The sequence below is a fragment of the Nyctereutes procyonoides genome, unplaced genomic scaffold (genome assembly GCF_905146905.1).
Source record: "Nyctereutes procyonoides isolate TBG_1078 unplaced genomic scaffold, NYPRO_anot_genome, whole genome shotgun sequence".
Taxonomy (NCBI): domain Eukaryota; kingdom Metazoa; phylum Chordata; class Mammalia; order Carnivora; family Canidae; genus Nyctereutes; species Nyctereutes procyonoides.
This window is the reverse complement of record NW_026575144.1, coordinates 19,225,949-19,250,666: the sequence shown is the minus strand read 5'-3', so window position 1 is coordinate 19,250,666 and position 24,718 is coordinate 19,225,949. Positions and strand designations below refer to the sequence as shown.

Genomic DNA, 24,718 nt, shown 5'->3' with positions numbered 1-24,718 from the left:
GACCACTAGCATAGAGAGCATTAAAAGCACTGTCATTAAAGCCTATAACGTGTTCTGTTTGAAGTCTCAAGATGCTAGCACAGACTTTTTCTCTGTGCCAGTGAACAAGGAAGAGGTTATAGGCTCTTACTGTCATTGGCCATTCTCAGGAAGGGTTTCAGTTAGCAATAATCGTGCCTCAGATTAACCTCTTTGGCTACGATACTGCCACTGCGCAAAGCTCATTCTCAGGAAGGGTACGCAAGACAAAGGCAAAGAAGAATTAGTGAAACACAACTTCTCAGATATTAGCAGCAAATCTGGGTTCAGACTCCAGTTTAGAAATATACGCATCATTTTATTTATGAAAGGAACACCTTCTGTTTCCACATGAGCAAACAGAAGCACAAATCTGGGGCTTGAGCTTGGCAAGTTCACACAAGCCAGTGTTCACCAGCACTGGCTCCAAGCTCAGTGGACTCTGGACACCTGGCAACACCCCATCACCAGCTCTCCACGAGGTCATTCAGAGCCTGAGAAAGGAAGTAGCCCATCAGTGAAACTGCTTTCACCAGCCTCTTAACAATCAGTCTCCCAAAAGGAACACAGAAAGCAATCCCTGTTTCATTTTCCTCAAGCTGGAACCTTGCTAACTAGTTTCAGTTTCCACTTTCGTTTTTATCTTGGTTTCCAGTTTAACTTGGTAACAACACGCCCATAGGTTACATCATTAACTGTTTATCTTATAAACCCCTTTGTTGGGGCCAAGTCCTTTGCACATCCTCCAGACTGGCTGGATCTCAGAGGAGCCCATCAGCTCAGCAAAACACTGCAGAACCGCTAATTCACAGCAACCATGAGGTAAGGATTTCTCTACCTCTCTACCTTTCAGTCTAAAGTTTTGGAAAAAATGTTAAGCAATACTACCTCAAGAGACTTAGTTTCAGTGATGTCAAGTTTCCTTACTCTTCAATTTGAGCACCTGCTTGTGGATGGAGTGTTCATTAATTCACGCATTTTCATTCTTGTTAGCATCAGCCTGAGGAAGCTGACCTCAGAATAAAGCCCAAAGAAGCAAAGGGATGCAGGAAAAGAGTTTTCTAGGAAGGGAGAAAATGACCCCCAGTCTCTGACATTCTTTTCCCTAAATTTCCTGTCTCACCTGGGGAATGAATGGACATTGGTCTAGAAGGAGACTTTGCTTTTTGCTGACTCCTCACTGTGGGGGAAAAGTGGGACCCATAGAGATGGAGGAGCCACAGTACTGGGTTTTCTCAGATTCTTGAGGAAAATGTGGTGGCAGAAGCTCACTGCCAACAAGGACAACAAGACCTTTCTCTGTAGGCTTCTGGTCTCACTGTCTGTACCACTGGGCGCCCATGTCAGGTCTTCCCAATCTGACTGGATGTAATATTAGCAGATTACTTCTCCCCTAGGGAAGCCAGGGGTCTGCAGATCTTGATATCCTCTTGGCCGCCGGGCTTGGCCAGAGTCGTGCACTTGGGAACATCCACATCTTCCTTAACTAGGGGCCCTAATGTGGGAATTTCTATATTGTCTAAACTGAATCTTGATTGAAACCACCCTTGATATCAACAGAATAAAAAACAACTAATTAATATTGACTTTCAAATTCACCCCCGGTGCTCCAGTGGACAAAATTTTGAAGGGACAAAAGTCCCAGAAAATGCATAATTACACACCTATGATCAACCCTCCTCCCCGGTCCATAGACAGATGGAATGGTTTATCATTGATAAAGAAAACAATAATTAATCATCTTATAAAAGTAGCTATCACTTCCTCAATGCTTATTGAATGCCAGCCTGGCTTCTAAAAGTATTGTGTAAATTCTTATAGTTAACCCTCAAAAGACAGCAATGAGGCAGGTACTCAAATCATACTGATTTTGCAATAATGAATCTTAGATTTAGAAACATTAGGGATCACACAAATAGTAAATAAAGAGCTGACACATGAGCCAGAGTCTCTATTGAGTGATGCTTTATTTAACTTTTATTTTTTTTAATTTTTTTTTAATTTTTATTTATTTATGATAGTCACAGAGAGAGAGGCAGAGACATAGGCAGATGGAGAAGCAGGCTCCATGCACCGGGAGCCCGATGTGGGATTCGATCCCGGGTCTCCAGGATCGCGCCCTGGGCCAAAGGCAGGCGCCAAACCGCTGTGCCACCCAGGGATCCCTTTTATTTTTTTTTAATTTTTTTTTAATTTTTATTTATTTATGATAGTCACAGAGAGAGAAAGAGAGAGAGGCAGAGACATAGGCAGATGGAGAAGCAGGCTCCAGCTTTAACTTTTAAACCAATGTTTCTTTATTTTTTAAAGATTTGTTTATATTAGAGAGGTGGGGGGAGGGGCAGAGAGCAAGAGATAATCTCAAGTAGACTCCCAGTGGAGTGTGGAGCCCAGCATAGGGCTCCATCCCAGAACCTAGACCATGACCTGAGCCCAAACCAACAGTCAGACACTTAACTGACTGAGCCCACCAGGTGCCCAAAGCCAATGTTTCTTAAAGTATACCAGTGGGGAGTTCATGAGATCATTTCAGACTGCATACTAATTAGTTTTTGTTTTAATGCTTTTGTGTTTATTTCAACATGTACTAGAGGAAAAAAATATATCATTTGTAGAATTTCTGTTCAGGTTAGTAGTATGATATGTTATTGTGATAACATATATGTATGATAAAATTAGCCATTTTAACTACTTTGAAGTATAGAATTTCATGGAATTTAGTACATTCACAATGCTATCCAACCATTGCCAGTATCTACTTCAAGAATATTGCCATCACTCTGAGAAGAAAGCCCGGCCCTTATAGCAGTCACTCTCCACTCATCCTTCACCCAGGCTCTGGCAACCATTAGTCTGCTTTCTCTCTAGGGACTTGCCTACTGTGGATTCTCATCTAAAAGGAAGCATGCAAGAATTGATGTTTTGTGGCTGCCTTATTTCATTCAGCATAGTCTTCAAGGTTCATCCATGTTGTAGCAGGGGTGAGAATGTCCTTCCATGTTCGGGCTGAATAATATTCCATGGTATGCATATTCCACGTTGTGTATCCATTCATCCCTTTGCCATTTGGGTTGCTCCCACCTTTTGACTATTGTGAACAATGCTGCTATGAATAGAAGTATGTAAATATCTGTTCGAGTCTCTGCTTTCATTTATTTGGGGTATATACCCCAAAGTGGCACTGCTAAATCATATAACAATTCTATTTAATTTTTTGAAGAGTCATCACCATGCTACATAGCAACTACCCCATTTTACATTCCCAGTACTAATGCATAATAGTTCTAATTTTTCCACATCCTTGTCAACACTTGTTTTTTGTTTTGCTGTTAGTAGCCATCCTAATGGGTTCCATACCCATTAGCTCATTCATACCCGGTAGCTCATTAGGTTTCCACTTTGCATTTCATTAGCGATTGGTGATGTTGAGTATATTGCATGTGCTTGAAGCCATCTGTGTATCTTTAATGGAGACATATCTGTCTTTTGCCCATTTTTCAGTCAGTTGTGTTTTTTTTAATTAAAGATTGATTGATTATTTATTTGAGAGAGAGAAAGAGTTTGTGAGTAGAGGGAGGGGTAGAGGGACATGGAGAGAGAGAGAATCTCAACCAGACTCTTAGATGAGCAGAGAGTGCGATTTGGGGCTCGATCCCTGGGAGCCTGAGATCATGACCTAGCTGAAGGCAGATGCTTAACTGACTGAGCCATGCAGGCACCCCCAAACACCATTTGTTGAAACACCTTTCCCCACTAAATGGTCTTGGCACATGTGTCAAAAATCATTTGGCCTCTGTTATTGACTTAATTGTGGCCCCTAGTCATCTGTGGAATCTCTTACTCCTACTGTGACTGTATTTAGAGTTAGAGCCTGTAAGGAAATCCTAAGGGTTAACTGAGGTCATAAGGGTGGGGCTTTCTCTGAAAGGGCTGGCTGATATCCTTGAAAGCAGAGGAAGTGTACTCATTCTCAATCTGTGCTCCACATAGAGTAAAAGTCATGGGGTGCCAGCAAGGGCCCTTATCAGGAAACAGATCAGTGGGCACCTCGATTCAGGATTTACAGCCTCCAACTGTGAGAAATTAAATGTCCTCTGCTTAAGCCACCGAATTTGTGATACATCATTATGGTATCCCTAGAAGCTAATGCAACCAGATATGCGAGTGTTTATTTCTAGGCTCTCTATTCTGTTCCACTGATCAATATATCTGTCTTTATCCCCATACTACACCGTTTGCATTATTGGTAGCTTAGTAGTAAGTTTTGAAATCCAAAAGTATGAGACCTCCAACTTAGTTCCTTTTCAAGATCATTTTGGTTTTTCGAGACCCCTTGAGATTCTATCAGAATTTTAGATGGATTTTTCATTCCTACAAGAAAACATTGAGATGTTGATAGCAACTGCACGTAATCTGTAGATTGATTGGATGGCCTTGACATCTGAACAATATTAAAGCTTCCAGGCCATGAACATAGGATGCCCTTTACTTTATTTTTTTTTCTTAACTTTTTTCAGCAATGATCTGTAGTTTCCTATGTACAAAACTTTCACCTCCTCAGTTGACTTTATTCTTAAGGATTTTATTCATTTTGATGCTATATTTAAAGAATTGCTTTTTAGATTTTTCATTGTTAGTGCACAGAAACACAAATGATTTTTACATGTTGATTTTGCAATTCTGCTGAAATCATTTCGCAGTTCTAACAGTTTTTCTGTGGAATGTTTACGATGTTCTATGCACAAAATCATAACATTTGTAAACAGAATCATTTTACTTCCTCCTTTTCAACTTAGATTGTGTTTTATTTCTTTTCTTGATCAATTGCTCCAGCTAGGATTTCCAGTCCTATGTTGAAGAGAAGTGGCAAACATGAGCATCCTTGCCTTATTCCTGATTTTATTTTATTTTATTTAAGATTTTATTTATTTATTCATGAGAGACACACAGAGAGAGAGAGGCACAGACACAGGCAGAGGGAAAAGCAGGCTCCATGCAGGGAGCCTGACATGGGACTTGATCCCAGATCTCCAGGATCACACCCTGGGCCTGAGGCAGGCGCTAAACTGGTGAGCCACCCAGGGATCCCCTTATTCCTGATTTTAATGGAGAAGTTTTCAGTTTCTCACCATTGAGAGTAATGCTAGTTATGGAATTTCAATATATGGCTGTGCACAGCCATGCCATGAAATATTATTCCCCAGTAAAAAGCAATGAACCATTGATACACTCAACAGCTTGAATGGATGTCGGAAGCATTGTGATGAGTGAGAAAGAGGCAATCTCAAAATGTCACATACTTTATCATTCCGGTATACCGCTTTCTTGAAGTGACGAGAATTATAGTGATGAAAACAAGTTAACAGAGGCTAGAGATGTTTGCTGAGGAGCAGGGAGGGCCACAGGTGTGATTCTGAAGGAAAAGTGTGAGGGAGATGTTTGCGATGATAAAGTAGTTCTGCATCTTGATTGAGGTGGTGGTTCCATGGATTTACTCCCATGATGAAATGACACAGAATTGACACATCTTGTCCCAATGTCAGCATTGACATTGACATTATTGTACTGTCATTCTGTAAGGTATAATCACTGAGGAAAACTGAGGGAAACTTAAACTGGACCTCTGTGCAAATATCTGCAAATATCAGTGAATCTACAACTATTTCCAAATCATAAGTAGGGGAAAACACTTGGTTGTACAAATATCATCTCCTTTAGGTGGTCTTAATTTGCTGCAAAAGCTATAGACTAAGGTCCTGAAATGAATAATATTTCCTAAGGTTCCACATTTCTGACCTGATTACAGATACAGGAACATAGGACACTCTTATAGCATCTAATATGTTCTAAGAGCTTTACAGAAACAGGCTTATTTATTTTCACCCAACTCCAGACTCCAGTGTGGTGAGTCTATCACTATCCCCATCTTACAGATGAGACTGAGGCACAGAGGGGTGACTTGGGGGAAAGTGGGGAAGCTGGTGTATGGGACTGAGAAAAGTGATTCAAAATCCGTGCAGATCTTAAGGACTTTAAGGAAAATCAAAGCACGTGTACCTATCCAAGGCTCAGTTCTAAAAAAGGAGGTGCTTTTATCTGCTTCTTTCTGTGGGTTGTTCCTCATTCAACAAAGAAAATCTGTCCTTATTTTTATAGTAAGAATGTGGATGAGATCAAAGATAAGCTGGACCAGCTAAGATGTCACTTTACATGGGAGTTGCTATTTGAAGACACTGAAATGCCTGATTTAGAAAACAGGATCTTGGATGAGATTGAGTTCCTAGACACCAAATACAAGGCAGGAATCCACAACCTACTGGCCTATGTGAAACATCTGAAGGGCCAAAACCAGGAAGCCCTGGGAAGCCTGAAGGAAGCCGAGGACCTAATCCAGCAGGAACATGACATCCAATCAGATGTGAGAAGTCTGGTCACATGGGGCAACTATGCCTGGCTGTATTACCACATGGGCAGACTGGCAGAGGCCCAGGCTTACCTGGACAAGGTGGAAAACACTTGCATGAAGTTTGCAGCTTCCTCCTGCTATAGGATGGAGTGTCCCCAGATGGACGGCGAGGAGGGCTGGGCCTTGCTGAAATGTGGAAGGAAGAACTATGATCGGGCCAAGGCCTGCTTTGAGAAGGCTCTGGCAGAGGACCCTGAAAACCCTGAATTCAGCACCGGGTATGCAATCACCATGTACCGCCTAGACAGCTTTAACATGACTACAGAGGCTAGTGAGGCATTCTGCCTGCAGCCCCTAAAAGAGGCCATCAGGCTAAATCCAAAAGATGTGTATATTAAGGCTCTCCTTGCCCTGAAACTTCAGGACCTGGGACAAGAAGCTGACGGAGAAAAGTACATTGAAGAAGCACTGAACAACACATCCTCCCAGACCTATGTCTTTCGATACGCCGGCAAGTTTTACCGTAGGAAAGGCTGTCTGGATAAAGCTCTTCAGCTCCTAAAAATGGCCCAGCAGGCAACACCCTCCTCTGCCTTCCTGCATCACCAGATAGGGCTTTGCTACAAGGCATTCATGATCAAAATAAAGAGAGCTGCAAACTGGCAGTGCAGAGGTCAGGATAGAGAAAATGTTGACAAGATGGTAAGATTAGCCATATTTCATTTTCAACTTGCTCTGGAACAAAAGCCCACATTTGACCTTGCTTATATACACCTGGCAAGTATGTATATAGAGGCTGGCGACTACAGAAAAGCTGAAGACACTTATCAAAAAGTGTTCTCCTTGATATCCCTTGATGAAGAAAAACTACAAAAGATACATTTCCACTATGGTCAATTTCAGGAATATCAAAAGAAATCTGAGGTCAAGGCAATTATCCAATATTTAAAAGCAGTAAAAATAGAAAAGATGTCATTGACAAGGGAAAAAAGTATTAATGCTTTGGAGAAACTGGCTGTAAGGAAACTTAGTAGAAATGCATTGGATGTAGAAAGCTTGAGCATTCTTGGGTTCATCTACAAAGTCAAAGGAGAATTGAACAAAGCCCTGGAATACTATGAGCAGGCGCTGCGGCTGGCTGCTGACTTTGAGAATACTGGGACAGGATTCCTAGGCGTGGAAATATAAACCAGGTTCACATTTTATTTTATTTTAGGTAAACATGTCAACTCTAATCATCTAATCATTTTTTCAGCTTGCTACTTTAAGAAACATATTTAGTAATCCACCATAGCAATATAAATTTTTAACAATTATACTCAAACCTGATAAAATATGGTTTGTATTCAGAAAATAGTGAAACACTGTGGAAGGAGCCTCGGTGTCCATCGAAAGATGAATGGATAAAGAAGATGTGGTTTATGTGTACAATGGAATATTACTCAGCCATTAGAAACGACAAATACCCACCATTTGCTTCAACGTGGATGGAACTGGAGGGTATTATGCTGAGTGGAATAAGTCAATTGGAGAAGGACAAACATTATATGTTCTCATTCATTTGGGGAATATAAATAACAGTGAAAGGGAATAGAAGGGAAGGGAGAAGAAATGGGTAGGAAATATCAGAAAGGGAGACAGAACATGAAGACTCCTAACTCTGGGAAACGAACTAGGGGTGATGGAAGGGGAGGAGGGCGGGGGGTGGGGGTGAATGGGTGATGGGCACTGAGGGGGACACTTGATGGGATGAGCACTGGGTGTTATTCTGTATGTTAGTAAATTGAACACCAGTAAAAAATTAATTTATTTAAAAAAATAAAAAAAATTTAAAAAATTAAAAAAAAAGAAAATAGTGAAACAAAATATATACATCTCTGTGTGTGAGAGTGAGAGTGAGAGAAGGCATTTCTCTATGAATGTTATATAGTAGAAAAACAGTTTTTTGAGTAGATTTGTAGCAAATGAAGCATTGGACTTTCATAAAATAAATGCTTAATTCATTTCACCAATAAATAGTTTTCAGCATTAGATAATGAATGTGGTGATATAGGGGAGGAAAAACTCTTTTTACTCTACCCATCATAGGTTCACTGGCCAGGACCCCATGATTAGACTGACATGGACAGATTAACAAGAGAAAAACAGAGGCTTATTAACACATGCATCGCACATACACATGGGAGTACCCTGTAATGAGTAACTCAAGGGGTGGTTAGAACTTGGACTTACATAGAAATTAACATTACATTTAGAGAAGGTATAAGAAAAGGAAGGGGGGACCCCTGGGTGGCTCAGTGGTTGAGTGTCTGTCTTTGGCTCAGGGCATGATCCTGGGGTCCTGGGATGGAGTCCCACATCAAGCTCCCCGCAGGGAAACTGCTTCTTCAGAGGAAGAATCTGCCTGTGCCTCTGACTCTCTCTCTGTGTCTCTCATGAATAAATAAATAAAATCTAAAAGAAAAAAAAGGAAGGGAACCTTGAGTTTCTATGTGGCAAACTCTAGGAAGGTAAATATGTGGGAGAGATTAATGGAAAATAAGACCGAGTTAATAATGTCTGTCATGTAGATTTCTCTGGTAGTGACTCTGGGCTGATGGCTGGCAGAGACTTGTCTATAGGAATTGAAGGGACCAAACTTTTTATCATTGAAGGGATCAGAGGTACATAGATGCAATCTTCCCTACTCACTTGTAACTAAAACCAGAGATATATTAGATCGAACAAAAATGGCATCTCATAATGCTTATGTTTGGGGAAGGAGGCCAGGTGGTGCTAAAATGAATCTGATCACTGCCAACTCTCTCAGAGTGAGAAATATTGAAGGTAAATAGTTGTTGGATCATTGGTTGACTCTCAACTAGGCAACTCTTCTCAGGTATGGCTACCCATCATTTGTCACCAGAAAACAGAGCTCATGCATGCAAAATGAATCTCTGGATTATGGGTTGTGTTTTGTGAGGTGTGTTTGATGATCTGCAGAGACCATGGTGATTGGAGTGTCTTACAACCTAATACCATCTCTCTAACCCATCTCTGCCCTCTCTGAAACAGGCTTCTGCACCCTCAGGGCTCAGTAGCTCTAACCTTTTCAACAACCTGGATGTTTGTAGAGAAAGACAACAAGCAGCAAATCTGTAAAAAACAGATGCTTTTTGGTATTGAAAACACTATTGCCAAGCTTACACATGACCATCTCCAAGGCATTAACCAAGAAATCTCTTTAAATTGACAGCTGACTTCCAGGAGCTTGCTATGGAAATGACTGGCAGAACCTCAGATGGTGTCCTTACTTAGAGCTCCCACCACTAAAAATTTTCTCCAAGTACCTAGGAAATGTCTCTTGTGTCCCCTAAATCAGGCTGGGCCACAGCTCCTGCCATTCACTGCTGTTAATACTTGAAGCCAGATCTTTGCTAACTGCTCTCTGCATACCCCTGCAAGCTCCAGTTCCTTGGGGACTCTCCTTGGCCATCGACGTCTCCATTCTCATGGTGCCTGCATTGGGAAGGAAGACCCCTTCCTCTAGCCTGCCCCAGCTTGAGTGACCTACCCTCAGTCTGAATCCACAGCTCTGTGGCTTGTCCTTAACCAGACCAAATGTGATAACAGCTGCCTCCACTCTGGAATCCCACGTTGAAGGGAGCAGGTCTTCTCTGACATTCCCCTTGCTAGCCACCATTTCACCTAGGTGTCCTTGTGAGTTCCAGGACCATCCTCAGCTGCTCTTCGCCTCTGTTCAACTCTCCCTCTCCTACCTGAAATCCAGCTCCTGTCTCTCACAGGCTGTGTTGTGAGGACTAACACACATGAATTCAAACACACGAGGGTATTACTTATAGCACTGATTCTCAAGGAGGGAGGGTGTGAGGGAAGAAGAGAACCTTGCCCCTGAGAGAGAGAAAGTTGCTTTTGACAATGTCTGATTTTGTTTGTCACAGTTGCAGGATGCCACTACATCTAGTGGGTGTGGAAGGACGCTGCTTTGATATCTCACGTTGGGTTGCTCCCCACAATGCAGAATTATTCAGCGCAAATGTCAATCGTGCCAAAGTTGAGAATTTCTGCCCTATACTCATTGCTTAGAAGAGTTAGTTTCCGAAGCGGAATTTAGATCAACTGCCATGTTTCACTTTCTATCTCCCTTTGTGCCTAGTTGCTATGTTTTACCTATTGATTAGAATTTGAAAGACAATGCACTACTGATCTTTCCAAGAACTCACCCAATCTAATAGTCTGTGAAAAAAGATCAATATTCAAATTCCATCTAGTAATTTTGGCATGTTCAATACCCACTCAACAGCCAGGCTTTTGTTTCTTCTCAATCCTGAAAAGGGGGATTCCTGGGTGGCGAAGCGGTTTGGCGCCTGCCTTTGGCCCAGGGCGGGATCCTGAACACCCGGGATGGAATCCCACGTCGGGCTCCCGGTGCATGGAGCCTGCTTCTCCCTCTGCCTGTGTCTCTGCCTCTCCTCTCTCTCTCTCTCTCTCTCTGTGTGACTATCATAAAAAAAAAATCCTGAAAAGGTATCTTCTTTTAAAATTTTTACAGATGGTTTTTGTCTTTCTGAATTCGAATTCTTAAACAATATAAGTAGATAACCAGGATTTTTTTCCCTTTTATGTTCACCTCTGATTACTTAGTAGCTATCCATCTAAACCTTAATAAGCAAAGACAATCTCTTGGCCTAGATATGGTTAAGAGAAAGGAAGGGAAGAAGTAGGAATGGGCAGAAAACATAATCAACACACTGAAAACTTTTTCAAGCCCTGGGGTGCTATTGGATTTTTCTACATCTTTGGTAAGGAGAAAATTCTGGGTTTACCCTTCACCCACAACAAACTGTTCAGTACCTTTTCTAAAATGGCTTCCTGCTTAAGTTAAACATTACAATAGCCTTCAGGACTATGATATTACCTCTCTGATCTCCTTTCTTATGACTTTTTCCCTGCTCTTAAGGCCACTCCAACTATGCCATGCTCGTAGGGCAAGTATACTCCTACCTCCTGGGGTTTGTACCTCGTCCTTCCCCTACCTGAACTTCCTTCCCTGGCCCTATAACCTCAGTGCTCATTCCTTCACCTGCTTCAGATCTTTACTCAAATGCCATTTACTCAGTGAAAACTATCCTCCTCAGCATATTAATAATGGAAAACACCCTGCACTGTAACCATGACCATGCTTTTTCCCCACAGCACCATCTGCCGCACAATGCTTTATCTGATCTTTATTATTTTTATCTACTCCCTCTAGAAATTAATTCCATGAAAACATTTCTCATTGCTATATTGACGGTGTCTGGCACAACACTTGGCTCTTAGCAGTTCAATATACTCTGTTGAATCAATGAATGAATGATCAAAGTTGGAGGGGACAAAAATTTTAGCGTATGGGTATTTGGCATTTTCTGCTTAGACTCTCAACACCACCTCTATCTTCATTAGAAGCATATTAAATGGAACACCTGGGTGGCTCAGTGGTTGAGCACCTGCCTTTGGCTCAGGGCATGATCCCAGATTCTGGGATGGAGTCCCACATTGGGCTCCCCTCGGTGAGCCTGCTTCTTCCTCTGCCTGTGTCTCTGCCTTTCTCTGTGTGTCTCTTATGAATAAAATAAAATCTTTTTTAAGAAGTGTATTAAACAAGGCACAGTTGGCAAGGGCACAGAGGGCGAGCAGTGTTATACAGCTCTAGATAGTTGTATAAATCTTTCGGCAAAGCCTTTCAGCGCACAGCCATTAAATTTTAAAATGTATATTCATTTTGACTCCAAACTTTCTCTAACTTTACCCAACGGGAATAATGACATGGGTGGGATGTATAGTAGCGCACCTGTGTTTGTTGAATCCAGATGGGAAGCAGGGACTTCTTTCTGCTTAGGATGCAGAGAGATATAAAGAGCATCGCTGCAACCCTTACAACAAAAATAACGCAGAACAATCTATTGTCCTTTTTTTTTAAAAAAAATATTTATTTATTCATGAGGGAGACAGAAAGGAGAAGCACGCTCCTCACAGGGAGCCTGATGCAGACTCAGTCCTCAACCCCTGAGCCACCCAGGCGTCCCTCCTTTTTTTTTTTTTTTTAAGATTTTATTTATTGGGGAGAGAGAGGGAGAGTGGGCGCAGGAGCAGGGGAAGGGGCAGAAGGAGAGGGAGAAGCAGAGTCCCCACTGAGCAGGGAGCCCCAGGCTCAGTCCCAGGACCCCAAGAGCATGGCCTGAACGGAAGGCAGAGGCTAAATGACTGAGCCACCCAGGCGCTCCTCTCCTGTCATTTTATTATTTAAAAAAAAAAGGGTCAATTGAGTGGCACGCGCACTCGGCGAGTCAGGCGAACGCCCAGGCCCGCGTCCGGAGGCCCCGCTGCAAATCCCACCCGAGCCACCCTCGGTTCCGCAGACTCTTCCCCACGCTCTTACAGACGTTTCTGTCTCCTGCAGCGGGACCCGCCTCGTCCGGAAGCAGAGTCCCCGCGCAGCTTCCCTCCCCGGCTCCGGAGCAGACTGCGGGGCGCTCACCCCGCGCCCCACGCCCTCGGGGAGCGCGCTCGGCCGCCCTCCCGCCCCCGCCCGCGGGCCCGCCGCAGCTCCTGCCCCGCCCCCGCCCCCGCCCCCAGCCCCCGCCCCCGGGCCCGCCGCAGCTCCTACCCCGCCCCCGCCCCCGCCCGCGGGCCCGCCCCTGCCCCCAGCCCCCGCCCCCGCCCGCGGGCCCGCCGCAGCTCCTACCCCGCCCCCAGCCCCCGCCCCGGCCCGCGGGCCCGCCGCAGCTCCTACCCCGCCCCCGCCCCCAGCCCCCGCCCCCGCCGCAGCTCCTACCCCGCCCCCGCCCCCAGCCCCCGCCCCCGCCCCCGCCGCAGCTCCTACCCCGCCCCCGCCCCCAGCCCCCGCCCCCGGGCCCGCCGCAGCTCCTACCCCGCCCCCGCCCCCGCCCGCGGGCCCGCCCCTGCCCCCAGCCCCCGCCCCCGCCCCCGGGCCCGCCGCAGCTCCTACCCCGCCCCCAGCCCCCGCCCCCGCCCGCGGGCCCGCCGCAGCTCCTACCCCGCCCCCGCCCCCAGCCCCCGCCCCCGCCCCCGCCGCAGCTCCTACCCCGCCCCCGCCCCCAGCCCCCGCCCCCGCCCGCGGGCCCGCCGCAGCTCCTACCCCGCCCCCGCCGCAGCTCCTGCCCCGCCCCCGCCCCCAGCCCCCGCCCCCGGGCCCGCCGCAGCTCCTACCCCGCCCCCGCTCGGCAGCCCAGCCGGGGCTCCGCGTCCAGGCCGCAGGCCGCCCCCCGGAACAGCCCACCACCCCCGGGAGCTGAGGATTTCCTGCACTTCTGCTTCCTGACTGCCTCACCACCAACAACACAACAGACAAATAAAACTAGTAATATGAATCAGGATTTTGTCCACTGCAGACAGTAGAAACCTAATTCAAACTCGCTTAAATAAAGTTATTTCTTTAAGTAAATAGAGGTTCAGGGGTAGACAGGGTGATCCAGGCAAGACCGTTACGGCCTTGTCATGAGCATTCTATTCTGTCCTTCTCCTGCCAAAGCTCTGTTGTCCACTCTGTTAGATTCCTTCTCAGGAAGGCTGTCCCCAAGTTTGGAAAGATTGTCCACTGGCAAATCCAACCTTATATTCTACTAGTTTAAAATTTTTAGAAGGAAGAGACATATCTCTAGCAAAAGTCCCATTTCAGCAAAATATTTCAATTGGACTATCTCTGAATCAATCACTGGGACCAGGAATGGCTGAAATACCTTGTGCCTTGCCAGACTGGAGTGAACGGTGAACAGCCCATGTCAAATCATGTGGACTGAGAGTGGAGGGAAACGATGTTCCAGAAATGAAATCCAAGAGAAGGGATGGATCCTCACCAAATGGAAGCTGTAGATGTCCACAGCCCTGGGCTGTATACACTTCCGGAGTCAATTCTATGGACCTTGGCTGCAATGCTGAGTTCTAACTGCCTGTTTACTTATAGGCTCTGTATGAGCAGGGCCGTGTCTCGATCAGGGTTCCATCCCCAGGATTGTTTAGAAGATCTTGCACATAGAAGGCTGCCCATAATGAAGAAATATCTCCTATCCCTTCCTTTCTCCTTCATCTAGTTTCAGAGATCATGTTTCCAGTGGGTTCTGCAGAAATTACACTGGGCCTCACACAAGGGGAGCTTGTGTGTAATATTCACTCCACAGTGAATGTATTAAGGGCACTGATAAGTTCATAATAGTTGCACACAACCCCAGAGGTCAGAAGGATGTGGCACTTACAGCAAAACCTACTGAGCTTACTCACCCTCCTTTTGTCTTTTTCCTATCTCCTTTGAAGTCTGTTACTCTTCTTATCTATCTCAAACTTATGCTTTCCCATCTCTTGATATACCTGGTTCCTGTCTGTTTCTGAGCCTTTTCTCCCTGTGGGGTTTCCTCACTCTCTCCCTCCTTCCCTTTTTTCCTCCCTCTGAAAAAAATGATATATTGGTATGGCTTCTGGGTCTCCTTTGGTGTACTTCTTTTTCTTATTTTTCATTTCCCCTCTCTCTTCCTACTCACCATGCAGAAATGGGATTTTTATGTTTGTTATTGACTATTTATATATCTATGATTCTTAATTTTCCAAGCTAGTGAACAAAACATTTAAATTTCCCTCTGTAAAAACTGGTGGCACTGGGGGGTTAGTGACTGCCAAAAGGCAATCAATACCCTGCCATCTTTCCAGGACTTGTTTTGCAATAAGTAACAAGAACTTAATGAAAAAATCTCTAGGATATAGCTGTACACAGAGGAAACTACTACAAAGTTATAGGGGCCTAGTGTTTCAACTGTAAATTCCAATAGAAAGTCAGTTTGGTTGCTAAGCAGAGAACAATGTGTAAGGTTTAAAAATTGACGTATTTCTTCAAAAATTTAAAGACGATTTTATATTTGACAGTGAAATTCCTAAGAACCCCCTGAAGGCCATCCTGGAGTTAGAATGTCATTCTAACTCATTTGGAGTTAGAATGTCACTTTGCGTGGAATTTACTTAAGGAAGACATTCTGTTTGATGTGGAAGATACAATTGGGCAGCAGCTTGAATTTTTCGCCACAGAATCCTGATTTACTCTTTATAACCTATTGGCCTGCATGAAACACTTAAAAGGCCAAATGAAGATGCCCTGGAATATTTGGACTGAGCAGAAGCCATAATGCAGAGAGAACACTCAGACAAAAAGGAAGTACGACATCTGGTCACTTGGGGAAACTATGTGTGGCTGTATTGTCACATGGACCAGCTCAAGGAAGTTCAGAAGTATTTAGACAAGATAGGGACCGTCTGTAAGAAACTGTCCAGTCCTCTATGAATTAGAGAGGCCTGAGATTGACTGTGAGAAAGGGTGGGCACTCTTGAAATTTGGAGGAAAGTATTACCAAAGGGCAAAAGCAGCTTTTGAGAAGGCTCTAGAAGCAGAACCCGATGATCTAGAATTTAACATCAGCTATGCCATCACAATATATTGGTTGGACCATTCTGACCACCACAGGCCTACAAAAAGCTCTTCTTTGGGCCCACGGAAGAAGGCTGTCACCCTGAACCCAGCAAATGCCTACATTAAGGTCTGACTTGTGCCAAAGCTCCAAGATGTGTTGTGCCCAAGATTGCAAATCCGAGAAACCACCAAGGAGCCAACGCCAATGCAAGTACATGAGGGTTTATTTACAAGCTCGAGCTTGTGTCCAAGTATACTCCATACAGCAGAGCAGGGACTTGGACCCCGAGACTAAGAAGCATAGTAGTGTTATAGGGGTCTGTGGCCAATGAGATTGTAACATACGTAGAAAGTTGCACAGTCATGTCGGTCCACACGCAGGTGGCCAATTGAATTAGGATTCACCCTACAGTGACCATTTGAACTAGCCTATTATTCTGGTTAGAATTGGTGCGCAGGTTTGGCGGGCAAAAGAGGGGTTTTCATTCCTTGGCGGTTAAAGGTCAGAGGTCCCGCATTCCTGTGTGTGCTGGTTTCTGATAAGGGTGTGCTTAATAGCTAAACTAGGGTGAGGGAGTGCTTTAAACAACAGGCAGGTCATGTGGGGGGTTTTACAGGAGATGGCGGGTGTAGCACAAAATGGAGTTAGTCCTGCTCTGCTTGTCCAGGGGTAGGGGATTTTTGTTAAATTTCCTGGGTCCCACAGATGTACATGCAGAAGCTGAAGTGGAAAGGTATATTGAAGAAATCCTGGACCAGATATCTTCCCCAGATATCTTCCCAACTTTACGTCCTTTGTTACACGGCCAGATTCTACAGGAGAAAAAATTCCTGGGACAACGCTCTGGAACTTTTGAAAAAAGGTCTTGAAAGTGACACCAAGGTCTTCATTCCTGCATCACCAGATGGGACTTTACCAGAGGGCACAAACGATCCAAATCAAAGGCCACAGGCAACAGACCTTCAGGGGAGGAAAAATGGAGAGTGGATAGGCTTCTTACAATGTTGCTCTCTCATTTCAGAGTAGCTGTGCAACAAGACTCCACGTTTGCATTTGTCTACACAGACCTGGCCAACATGTATGCTGAGGGAGTCCAGGATAGCAAAGCTGAAGAAGTCTTCCAGAAAGCCCTTCAACTGGAGAACATAACTGATGATCACAAACATCAGCTCTACTACTACTATGGCCACTTCTAGGAATTCTACTGTAAATCAGAAAGTACTGCCATCCACCATTATTCAGAGGCCTTGAAGATCAGAGACTGCTCATCCCTCTGTACCAAACTGACCAGTGCTCTGAAGACACTGGCTGGGAGACTTGGTCACAATGCTTCAGACCTGCAGAGTTTATGAGCCCTGGGCTTTGTTTACAAGGTGCAGGGAGAAGAGAGACAAGCTGCTGAGTACTGAGTGGGCCCTAAGGATAGACCCAGAAAATGCAGTGTCTTGGATTCTCCGTGAGCTTCAACTTTCTATTTAAATACATACTCTGGGGGGCGGGGTGGTGGTGGGGAACCTGGGTGGCTCAGTGGTTGAGCATCTGGCTTTGGCTCAGGTTGTGATCTGAGGGATTGGTGTGGGATTGGGTCCCACATCAGGCTCCCCGCAGGGAGCCCGCTTCTCCCTCTGCCTGTGTCTCTGCCTCTCTCTAGATATGTCTCTCATGCATATGTAAGTAAAATCTTTTAAAAAAATAAGCAGATTGAAAAGCTGGGAAAAATGATAAATGAATGGGTACAGTATATGTCCTCGTTCTACCTCCATAGATTACCAAGGTTTCAGTGATTTGGTTTTGGGTTTGGACTGGGTGGTTCTCATACCCCCAGTTTCTGGCCTCTGGTTAATTTCTTCAGCATTCCAAAGTTACTTCTGTGTAGCTTTTTCTTTTGCCTAAAAGTTTCAGACTTATTTTCCTGTAGATCTTCCAGGAAGAGTTCAGCCCTGTTTTTGGTTTGCATATCCACCTTGAAGGCTATACTGCTTAAGGGCTTTTATCCCCAGGGGGCTATTTAAATTGAGATGCTGCAGAAAATTGCTTCTCTAATGTTTCTCTGATTATTGTCCACAATTATATTTACCACCACAGTATTAGTAGAAAAGAGTGCCTTGTGATTAGATTCTCCACACTGCCACTGCTGTAAGATTACAATGTATATTTTTTATGTATTGTTACTATTTTAAAATATCTGTTATGATTTTATTATAAAAGTGATGAATCTCATTGTAAAATTTTAAAAAACAGAAGCAAATGAATTTAAAATTTAAGAGCACTTCCCTCACCCTAACCCAATTCCACACCCCCATGGAAACCTGTTAACAATTTAATATGCAACCTTCCATATATTTTTTCTATGCATATTCAAACATACATCCATACTGCAATGTATTTCATGAATTAATTTTTTTTAATCTTTGTTTTACTTAACTCTCTGCTGACTTTACTAATTTCATTTGTTTATTCAAGAAGGAAGAACAGGGAAGGGAATGATCTTTACTCAGGTATTTCAGAAATTCAGGACTGATGTCCTAACCTGTCAGTAGAAACATTTGTCACATTTTGCAGCACATATTTTATTTTGTAGTAAATCATTTTCCTCCATTGGGAATGATGTTGTAATTAAGGTTATGTTCCCAAGTAGGGACTCCACAGACAATAAAATAACAATTATGGTATCTAAACAGTAATACAGCTATAAGCCTCTATATTTAAATGTTAGACTTTAATTCATATTAAATGACTTTAAAATTCACTAGATATTAAAACATTGAAGAATTGGCTCACAAGATTATGGAGGCTGAGGTTCATAACCATGGTCCACTGTCCACAAGCTTTAGACCCAGGAGAGCCCGTAATGTAATTCTAGTCAGAGTCCAAAGGTAGAACTAGAGGTATAATGCCATAAGCTCTAGTCCAAGTCTGAAGGCCTGAGAACCAGCAATGCCAACAGTAAAAGCTCCAGTCTAAGGAGAGAAGACCAATGTCCAGCTCACACAGCCAGATAGACAGAATTCACACTTCCTCCCTTTGTGTTCTACTCAGGCCCTCAGCAGACTGGGTGGTGCCCATCCACTCCTGGAGGGCAGTCTGCTTCCACTCATTCTCCTGAGTCAGCTGCTAATCTCTCTTGGGGACATGGTCACAGGCACCCAGAACTCTTGTTTAACTAGACATCTGGGCATCCCACAGCCTGGGCAAGCTGACCCACAAAATCAACCTGTAATTGCATCCCGGGGTGAGGTGCCTGGCAGGAGCACATCACAGTGACCATGTTTATTTTCTCCACAGTGAGGTCAACAAGAATTCTCTGGAGAAAATCCTTCCACAGCTGAAATGCCATTTCACATGGAACCTACTTAAAAAAGATGGTGTCTCACGTGATCTAGAAGATACAGTGTGTCACCAGATTGAATTCTTAAACAATGAGTTCAAAGCTACAATGTACAACTTTTTGGCCTACATAAAACACTTAAGTGGTCACAACGAGGCAGCCCTGCAGTGCCTAAGGCAGGCTGAGGAGCTCATCCAACAGAAGCACTCTGATCAAGCAGAAATTAGGAATCTGGTCACCTGGGGTAACTATGCCTGGGTCTACTATCACCTGGGCAGATTTGCAGATGCTCAGATTTATGTGGACAAAGTGAGACAAGTATGTGAGAAGTTTTCAAATCCATACAGTACTGAATGGCCATTGGTTTTTTCAGTGACCAAAACTGCCGGGGTCCTCTGCACCCCAGGTCACACTGGCAACTGTGGGCACCACTGCTGTGTGTTGACACTGGTAGCTCCTGCTCATCCTTGTTACTAACCTTCTATATATGTTTTAGCTTTGCCAGTCTCTGGGTGGCGCAAAACCATATTAGGGCCATTGCATGGTGCCCTGAAAGGGTCAGAAAGCTGGGTGCTCACCTGGCTCTTTTTCTTTCCCAGCAAGACCCTTTTTGGCTGGGAGTTCCCTGTTGGCACTGAACAGCACCAGCCAGGGCAGATGGAACTAGGGCAAAATGAAGCTGTTCCCCTTTTTTGAAGAGTTATTCTCAGTGTTTTTTTTTTTTTTCCACTGCTGCTGAGTTTTGTTCGGTGGATTCTTGAGCTATCCCAGAATTGCTTTTATTCACAAGTAAGGTGTGTAACTGTTGACCTCAATTGAGGGAGGCAGGATCCCCTACTTCACCATCTTGGTGACATCACTCTCCAACAGTTTTGTGTTCCATTTTGTTTGTTTGTTTAAGATTTATTTATTTATTCATGAGAGACACAGAGAGAGGCAGAGACATAGGCAGAGGGAGAAGCCAGCTCCTTGCAAGGGAGCCCGATGTGGGACTCAATCCTGGGACTCCAGGATCACACCCTGAGCCAAAGGCAGACGCTCAACCACTGAGCCACCCAGGCGTCCCTGTGTTCCATTTTCAAATAAATCAAATAATCAACCACAAAACTAAGTCACATCCCATGATTGATAAATATATATAGAACTTACATTTTAAAAAATCTGACAAGAATCCCATAAAGTAGTTACTGCTGTCATTCACTTTTTAGTGAGGGAGAAACTGAGGATTTCAGTGGTTAGTCATCTGTCTAGACTCACAGCTGTGTTGAGTGGTAGAGATTGGATGTGTATGCAGACCAGACTGACTGTCAAGTCCATACTCCTTGATGGTATCTCACTACAGAGGACTGAGATCCCACAGCCCCAGCTCCTATCAGACAGCCTTTAACAATTCTCCTCAGTCACAATTGCCAGCCCTATTCCCTGGCATATGCAGCTGAAGAATAGACTTTCTGAATCAAGGCTCATAAATTTTATTGCATATAAAGAGCTTCCCTCAAAGGAAGTAACAGAGGCGATTACAGCTCACCTGCTTAATGCCAGTCCTCATCCTCTCCCCTACACCCTTCCCTTCACCTTGAAACAGTACTCACTTGGCACAGCCTATCCTCTGAAGGTAAGTCCCAGGCAGGCTCAAAACTATACACATTAAAACACCCAATTAAGAGCATTTGGAGATTTTGAACACTACCCACTGCAATGCAATTATAACTCTTTTTCTGCCAAATTCCACAGAATCCAAAAGAGCACAAACTTCCTTTCCAGTTCCCAGTCCAGCACCAGGTGCCCAAAGGATAAAGGTTAGAGTCTCCTGCATCAGCCCACTGAGGAGGCTGGAGACCACATAGAACTGCACATGTGCAGAGCAAAGGGCTGTGCCTTACCTTCCCGGTGTCATCAGAGGTCCCATTATTTACAGTTCAGTGTCCATAAGTCTCTATGGTGTCTCCTTTAGAGACGCCCAAAACAATCTTCTCCCTGGAGGTGTTGTTTTTACAATTCTAAGGACAGGGTTTAAAAGTGGGCTTTAATCATAGCCTGTGTTTCAACTACTGACATAAAACTACCACAGACATATATATATATATCACAGGTACATCTATAGCATTCATGAACATAGGTAAAACATTTAAGAAAAGCCAAAAACAGAGGCCAAAAATTTAAAAATGTCATATCTATGATTATCCAGATTTCTCTTGAGTTGCAAAATATGTTTGCTTGGGAAAATTATACAAACATTAAACAAAATGAAAAAATCCTAAAAAGAAATATAATCCAAAAGAAGACCTCCTCCTCTTTAGAGTTAACTTTAAGTTAAACTCTCACATTTTTATAAAGAGTACTATGCTTTGTGACTATCTCTTTATCGAATAAGACACAGTGGAAATCTTTATTAGTAAATATACTTTAACAATATAAAATTCTTCCTTTATGTCCATGATAATATAGTCCAGGAGGGTTATGTGTTCAAAGAAAAATACATCTAGACATATATAAGAAATGTACAGTCCATATGAAGGAAACTACTGAACTTCAGTGAATAATAAAAGATTTGGGTAAATGGGGCACCTGGATAGCTCAGTGGTTGAGCATCTGCCTTTGGCTCAGATTGTGATCCTGGTGTCCTGGGTTTGGGTCTTGCATCAGACTCCCTGCAGGAAGCCTGCTTCTCCCTTTGCCTATGTCTCTGCTTCTCTGTGTTTTTCATGAAAAAATAAATCTAAAAATCTTTAAAAAAATATTTGAATAAAAAGAGGTAAAAATCATTTTCCTAAATAAGAAGATGAAGTATATTATGGTGTAACATTCCAAACAATATCTTCACAAACTTTTGGACATTTTTTTGTTCTGTTGCTAGAACAAATGTAAATTTTATTGTAGAATAGTGAGGCAGACATTTTGTGCAAAGGCAGACTGAAGCTGAACCAAAATGTCTTTTTTTTAAAGATTTATTTATTTATTTATTCATGAGAGACGGGGCAGGGTGGGGGGGCGCAGAGACATAAGCAAAGGGAGAAGCAGGCTCCATGCAGGGAGCCTGATTTGGGACTCGATCCAGGGATTCTGGGATCATGCCATGAGCCAAAGGCTCAACCCCTGAGCCACCCAAGCATCCCCCCAAATGTCTTTAATAGCTACAATAATCTACATATTTTAGTTCTGAGTCATGAAAAAGCAGCAATATATAAAGTCCTAATATCATGTAAGAATCTAGTATGTGATAATGTTACAATTTGAAAAAAGTAGAAAATAATGAGCCTCGCAGGGTAACTGATGGTGTCTCTAGACAACTAGTAAGATGAGGTGTTTACCTCCTATATTGTAATGAATACATATCTGTAAGTATTCTTTTTTTTTTTTTTATGATAGTCCCACAGAGAGAGAGAGAGAGGCAGAGACACAGGCAGAGGGAGAAGCAGGCTCCATGCACCAGGAGCCCGACATGGGATTCGATCCCAGGTCTCCAGGATCGCGCCCTGGGCCAAAGGCAGGCGCTAAACTGCTGCGCTACCCAGGGATCCCTGTATAAGTATTCTTAATTGAAATATTAACTTGTAAACTATCAAAGTTCAAAAATTATGAGTTTCATAATTTTAATATTGAAAATGCATGACACCAACAGCAGACAAAACTTGTTTAAAAGTTTGAATTTATGAAATCTTGACTTCAAAAAGAATCCTTCTGTAGACAAGTTTTAGAGGACACTGCAAATAAAGAAATGGAATCATATTGACACAGAATAATATAAAGTGAAAAAAGCCATTATGTATAGTTGTCATTGTTGCTATAAAAAAATAGATTCTTATTACATAGAGCACATAAATCAGGAAAATATTGTAATACTCTTTTATGATCGACTGTTATAAAATGAGCACCTCAATTAAACCGAGGCTAAGAAACCAAAGGCACTGTAGGTCCTACCGCCATAGACGCCAGGGCTCTGACAGCTGCAGCCAGCCCTTGCGGGGAAGCCAAGGAGCAATAGGCAGCAATTGGTCCAGTCGTTCCTTCTGCTCTTGCTCCCCCTGCTGGACCTGATCATGTCACTAAGAGGTCTGCGTGAGGCCTTTTGAGTTCTACTCCACAGAAAACCTGTGCCCCCAGGAGCCCAAGGCCTCTCCCCCAAGCCCATTTACTGATCTCCACTTCCCTGTACATGTGGCTACTCCAAGAACCCCAAAATACAGGTCTCGGGTCCATCTGCAGCCTATCTTTTTTTGCAAGCCCAGCCTGATATAAAACAATAAAACTAGAAATTCACAAAATAAATGATAAATAAAAATAAAATGAAGCTAAGGACATGAGTCAACACTAAGAAACTGAAGATGAACAGTCAATAAATAATGTTAAACTGCTCAATGTCTCTAGAAAATCAGTTCAAGAATATTATATAAGGTTGTAAAAGTCTGTAAAAGAATAGTATCCATTATGGAAATGGGTTTGGAGAATTCACATTTCCAAACTTTGGATGAACCTGAAATTCATACAGCCTTTCTGGAGTCAGTTTCATCAGAACTGAAAATGAACTTAACTTTCAATCCAGAAATTAATTTTAGAAAGAAATCCAAAGAAGAAAACTTGGAGGAGTGTAGAAAGGTATATGCCCAAAAGCACTCCTCTACAATGTTAATTTATAATAAAAATACTGGAAGCCAGCTAAGCAAGTATCAACAGGTTGTAAGTAAAATGGTACTGTTCTATAAGAGAGAATCCTAGGTATTCATTAAAAATAAGCATGTAAGGGCAGAAAAGCCAACAGAAAAAAATGTTAATCACAATATTGTGAAATGAAAAATGGGAATTTACAGTATATACATTATCCTAATACTGTGTGCAGGCATGTATGTGTATTTCCAAAAAGAATACTGAACTAGAAGCCAAACCAAATGTCAGAGACATAACTACATCCCACCTATGGGGAATGATAGGGAACAGTGTTATTTCATTAATATTCACATATAAGTAAAACTGAAGAACACATTTCAGAGAATGTTAAGTCTATGACTCCTGTGGTATATAAAAGTCATTTCATTCATATTTTCTAAGCATTATTACCTCTTCATCATTACATACTAAACTAACAACATGCTGTTTCATGGGTAAGTTTTTCACAGCCTTCCCTAGTATCTACTCTTCTAAAGTTACTGAGGTTAGGGTATGTTTTTCATCACAACCACTAACATTAACAGTTTTTAAACTTTTGGATACATCTTAGAGGAATTTCTAAATGTTTTAAAGTATAATAACACACAGAGTATTTGCACAAATCACCATATCATCTGGGAAAAAAAACTCCAAAAAATATTAACAATAGTTGATAGGCTATTAAGAATTACATGGTTTATTTCTCCTTAGTAGCAATTACAAATAGAGTTTGCAAATCATTGGGCATAACAATTTTAAAGTGGCCTCTAATTCCAGGAAACAACATATTATTTGGAAATGGTAATGTATACTTTTGCTCACAACATAGGATTTTAATATTTTGACAGTATTTCTGATTTGCCAAAG

General features: G+C 43.1%; 1 protein-coding gene and 2 pseudogenes across 2 annotated transcripts; 2 read left to right on the top strand and 1 right to left on the bottom strand.

Annotated features, from left to right (window-relative positions):
* Positions 1–145: 145 nt before the first annotated feature.
* On the bottom strand, positions 146–222 carry LOC129499273 (U4 spliceosomal RNA; annotated as a pseudogene).
* Positions 223–667: 445 nt separating this feature from the next.
* Positions 668–8,091, top strand: LOC129499195 (interferon-induced protein with tetratricopeptide repeats 1-like). 2 transcript variants are annotated; one of them, XM_055308889.1, is made up of 3 exons: positions 668–840; positions 2,887–3,041; positions 6,175–8,091. In XM_055308889.1, exons 2-3 carry the CDS (start codon positions 3,016–3,018, stop codon positions 7,610–7,612), a joined length of 1,464 nt encoding a protein of 487 aa, XP_055164864.1. In that variant the 5' UTR covers positions 668–840; positions 2,887–3,015; the 3' UTR covers positions 7,613–8,091. The 2 variants fall into 2 exon arrangements, with proteins under 2 accessions (XP_055164864.1, XP_055164865.1); XM_055308890.1 differs by lacking the exon at positions 2,887–3,041.
* A 1,062-nt stretch (positions 8,092–9,153) lies between these two features.
* On the top strand, positions 9,154–17,358 carry LOC129499132 (interferon-induced protein with tetratricopeptide repeats 5-like; annotated as a pseudogene).
* The last annotated feature ends 7,360 nt before the right edge of the window (positions 17,359–24,718 follow it).

What these genes read in the sequence shown, in the direction of transcription:
- LOC129499195 (XM_055308889.1), top strand. Translation starts at nt 3,016, where the DNA reads ATGTTCGGGCTGAATAATATTCCATG. An exon ending in GGGCTGAATAATATTCCATG is followed by an intron (nt 3,042 to 6,174) that starts GTATGCATATTC and finishes TTATTTTTATAG; the next exon opens with TAAGAATGTGGATGAGATCA.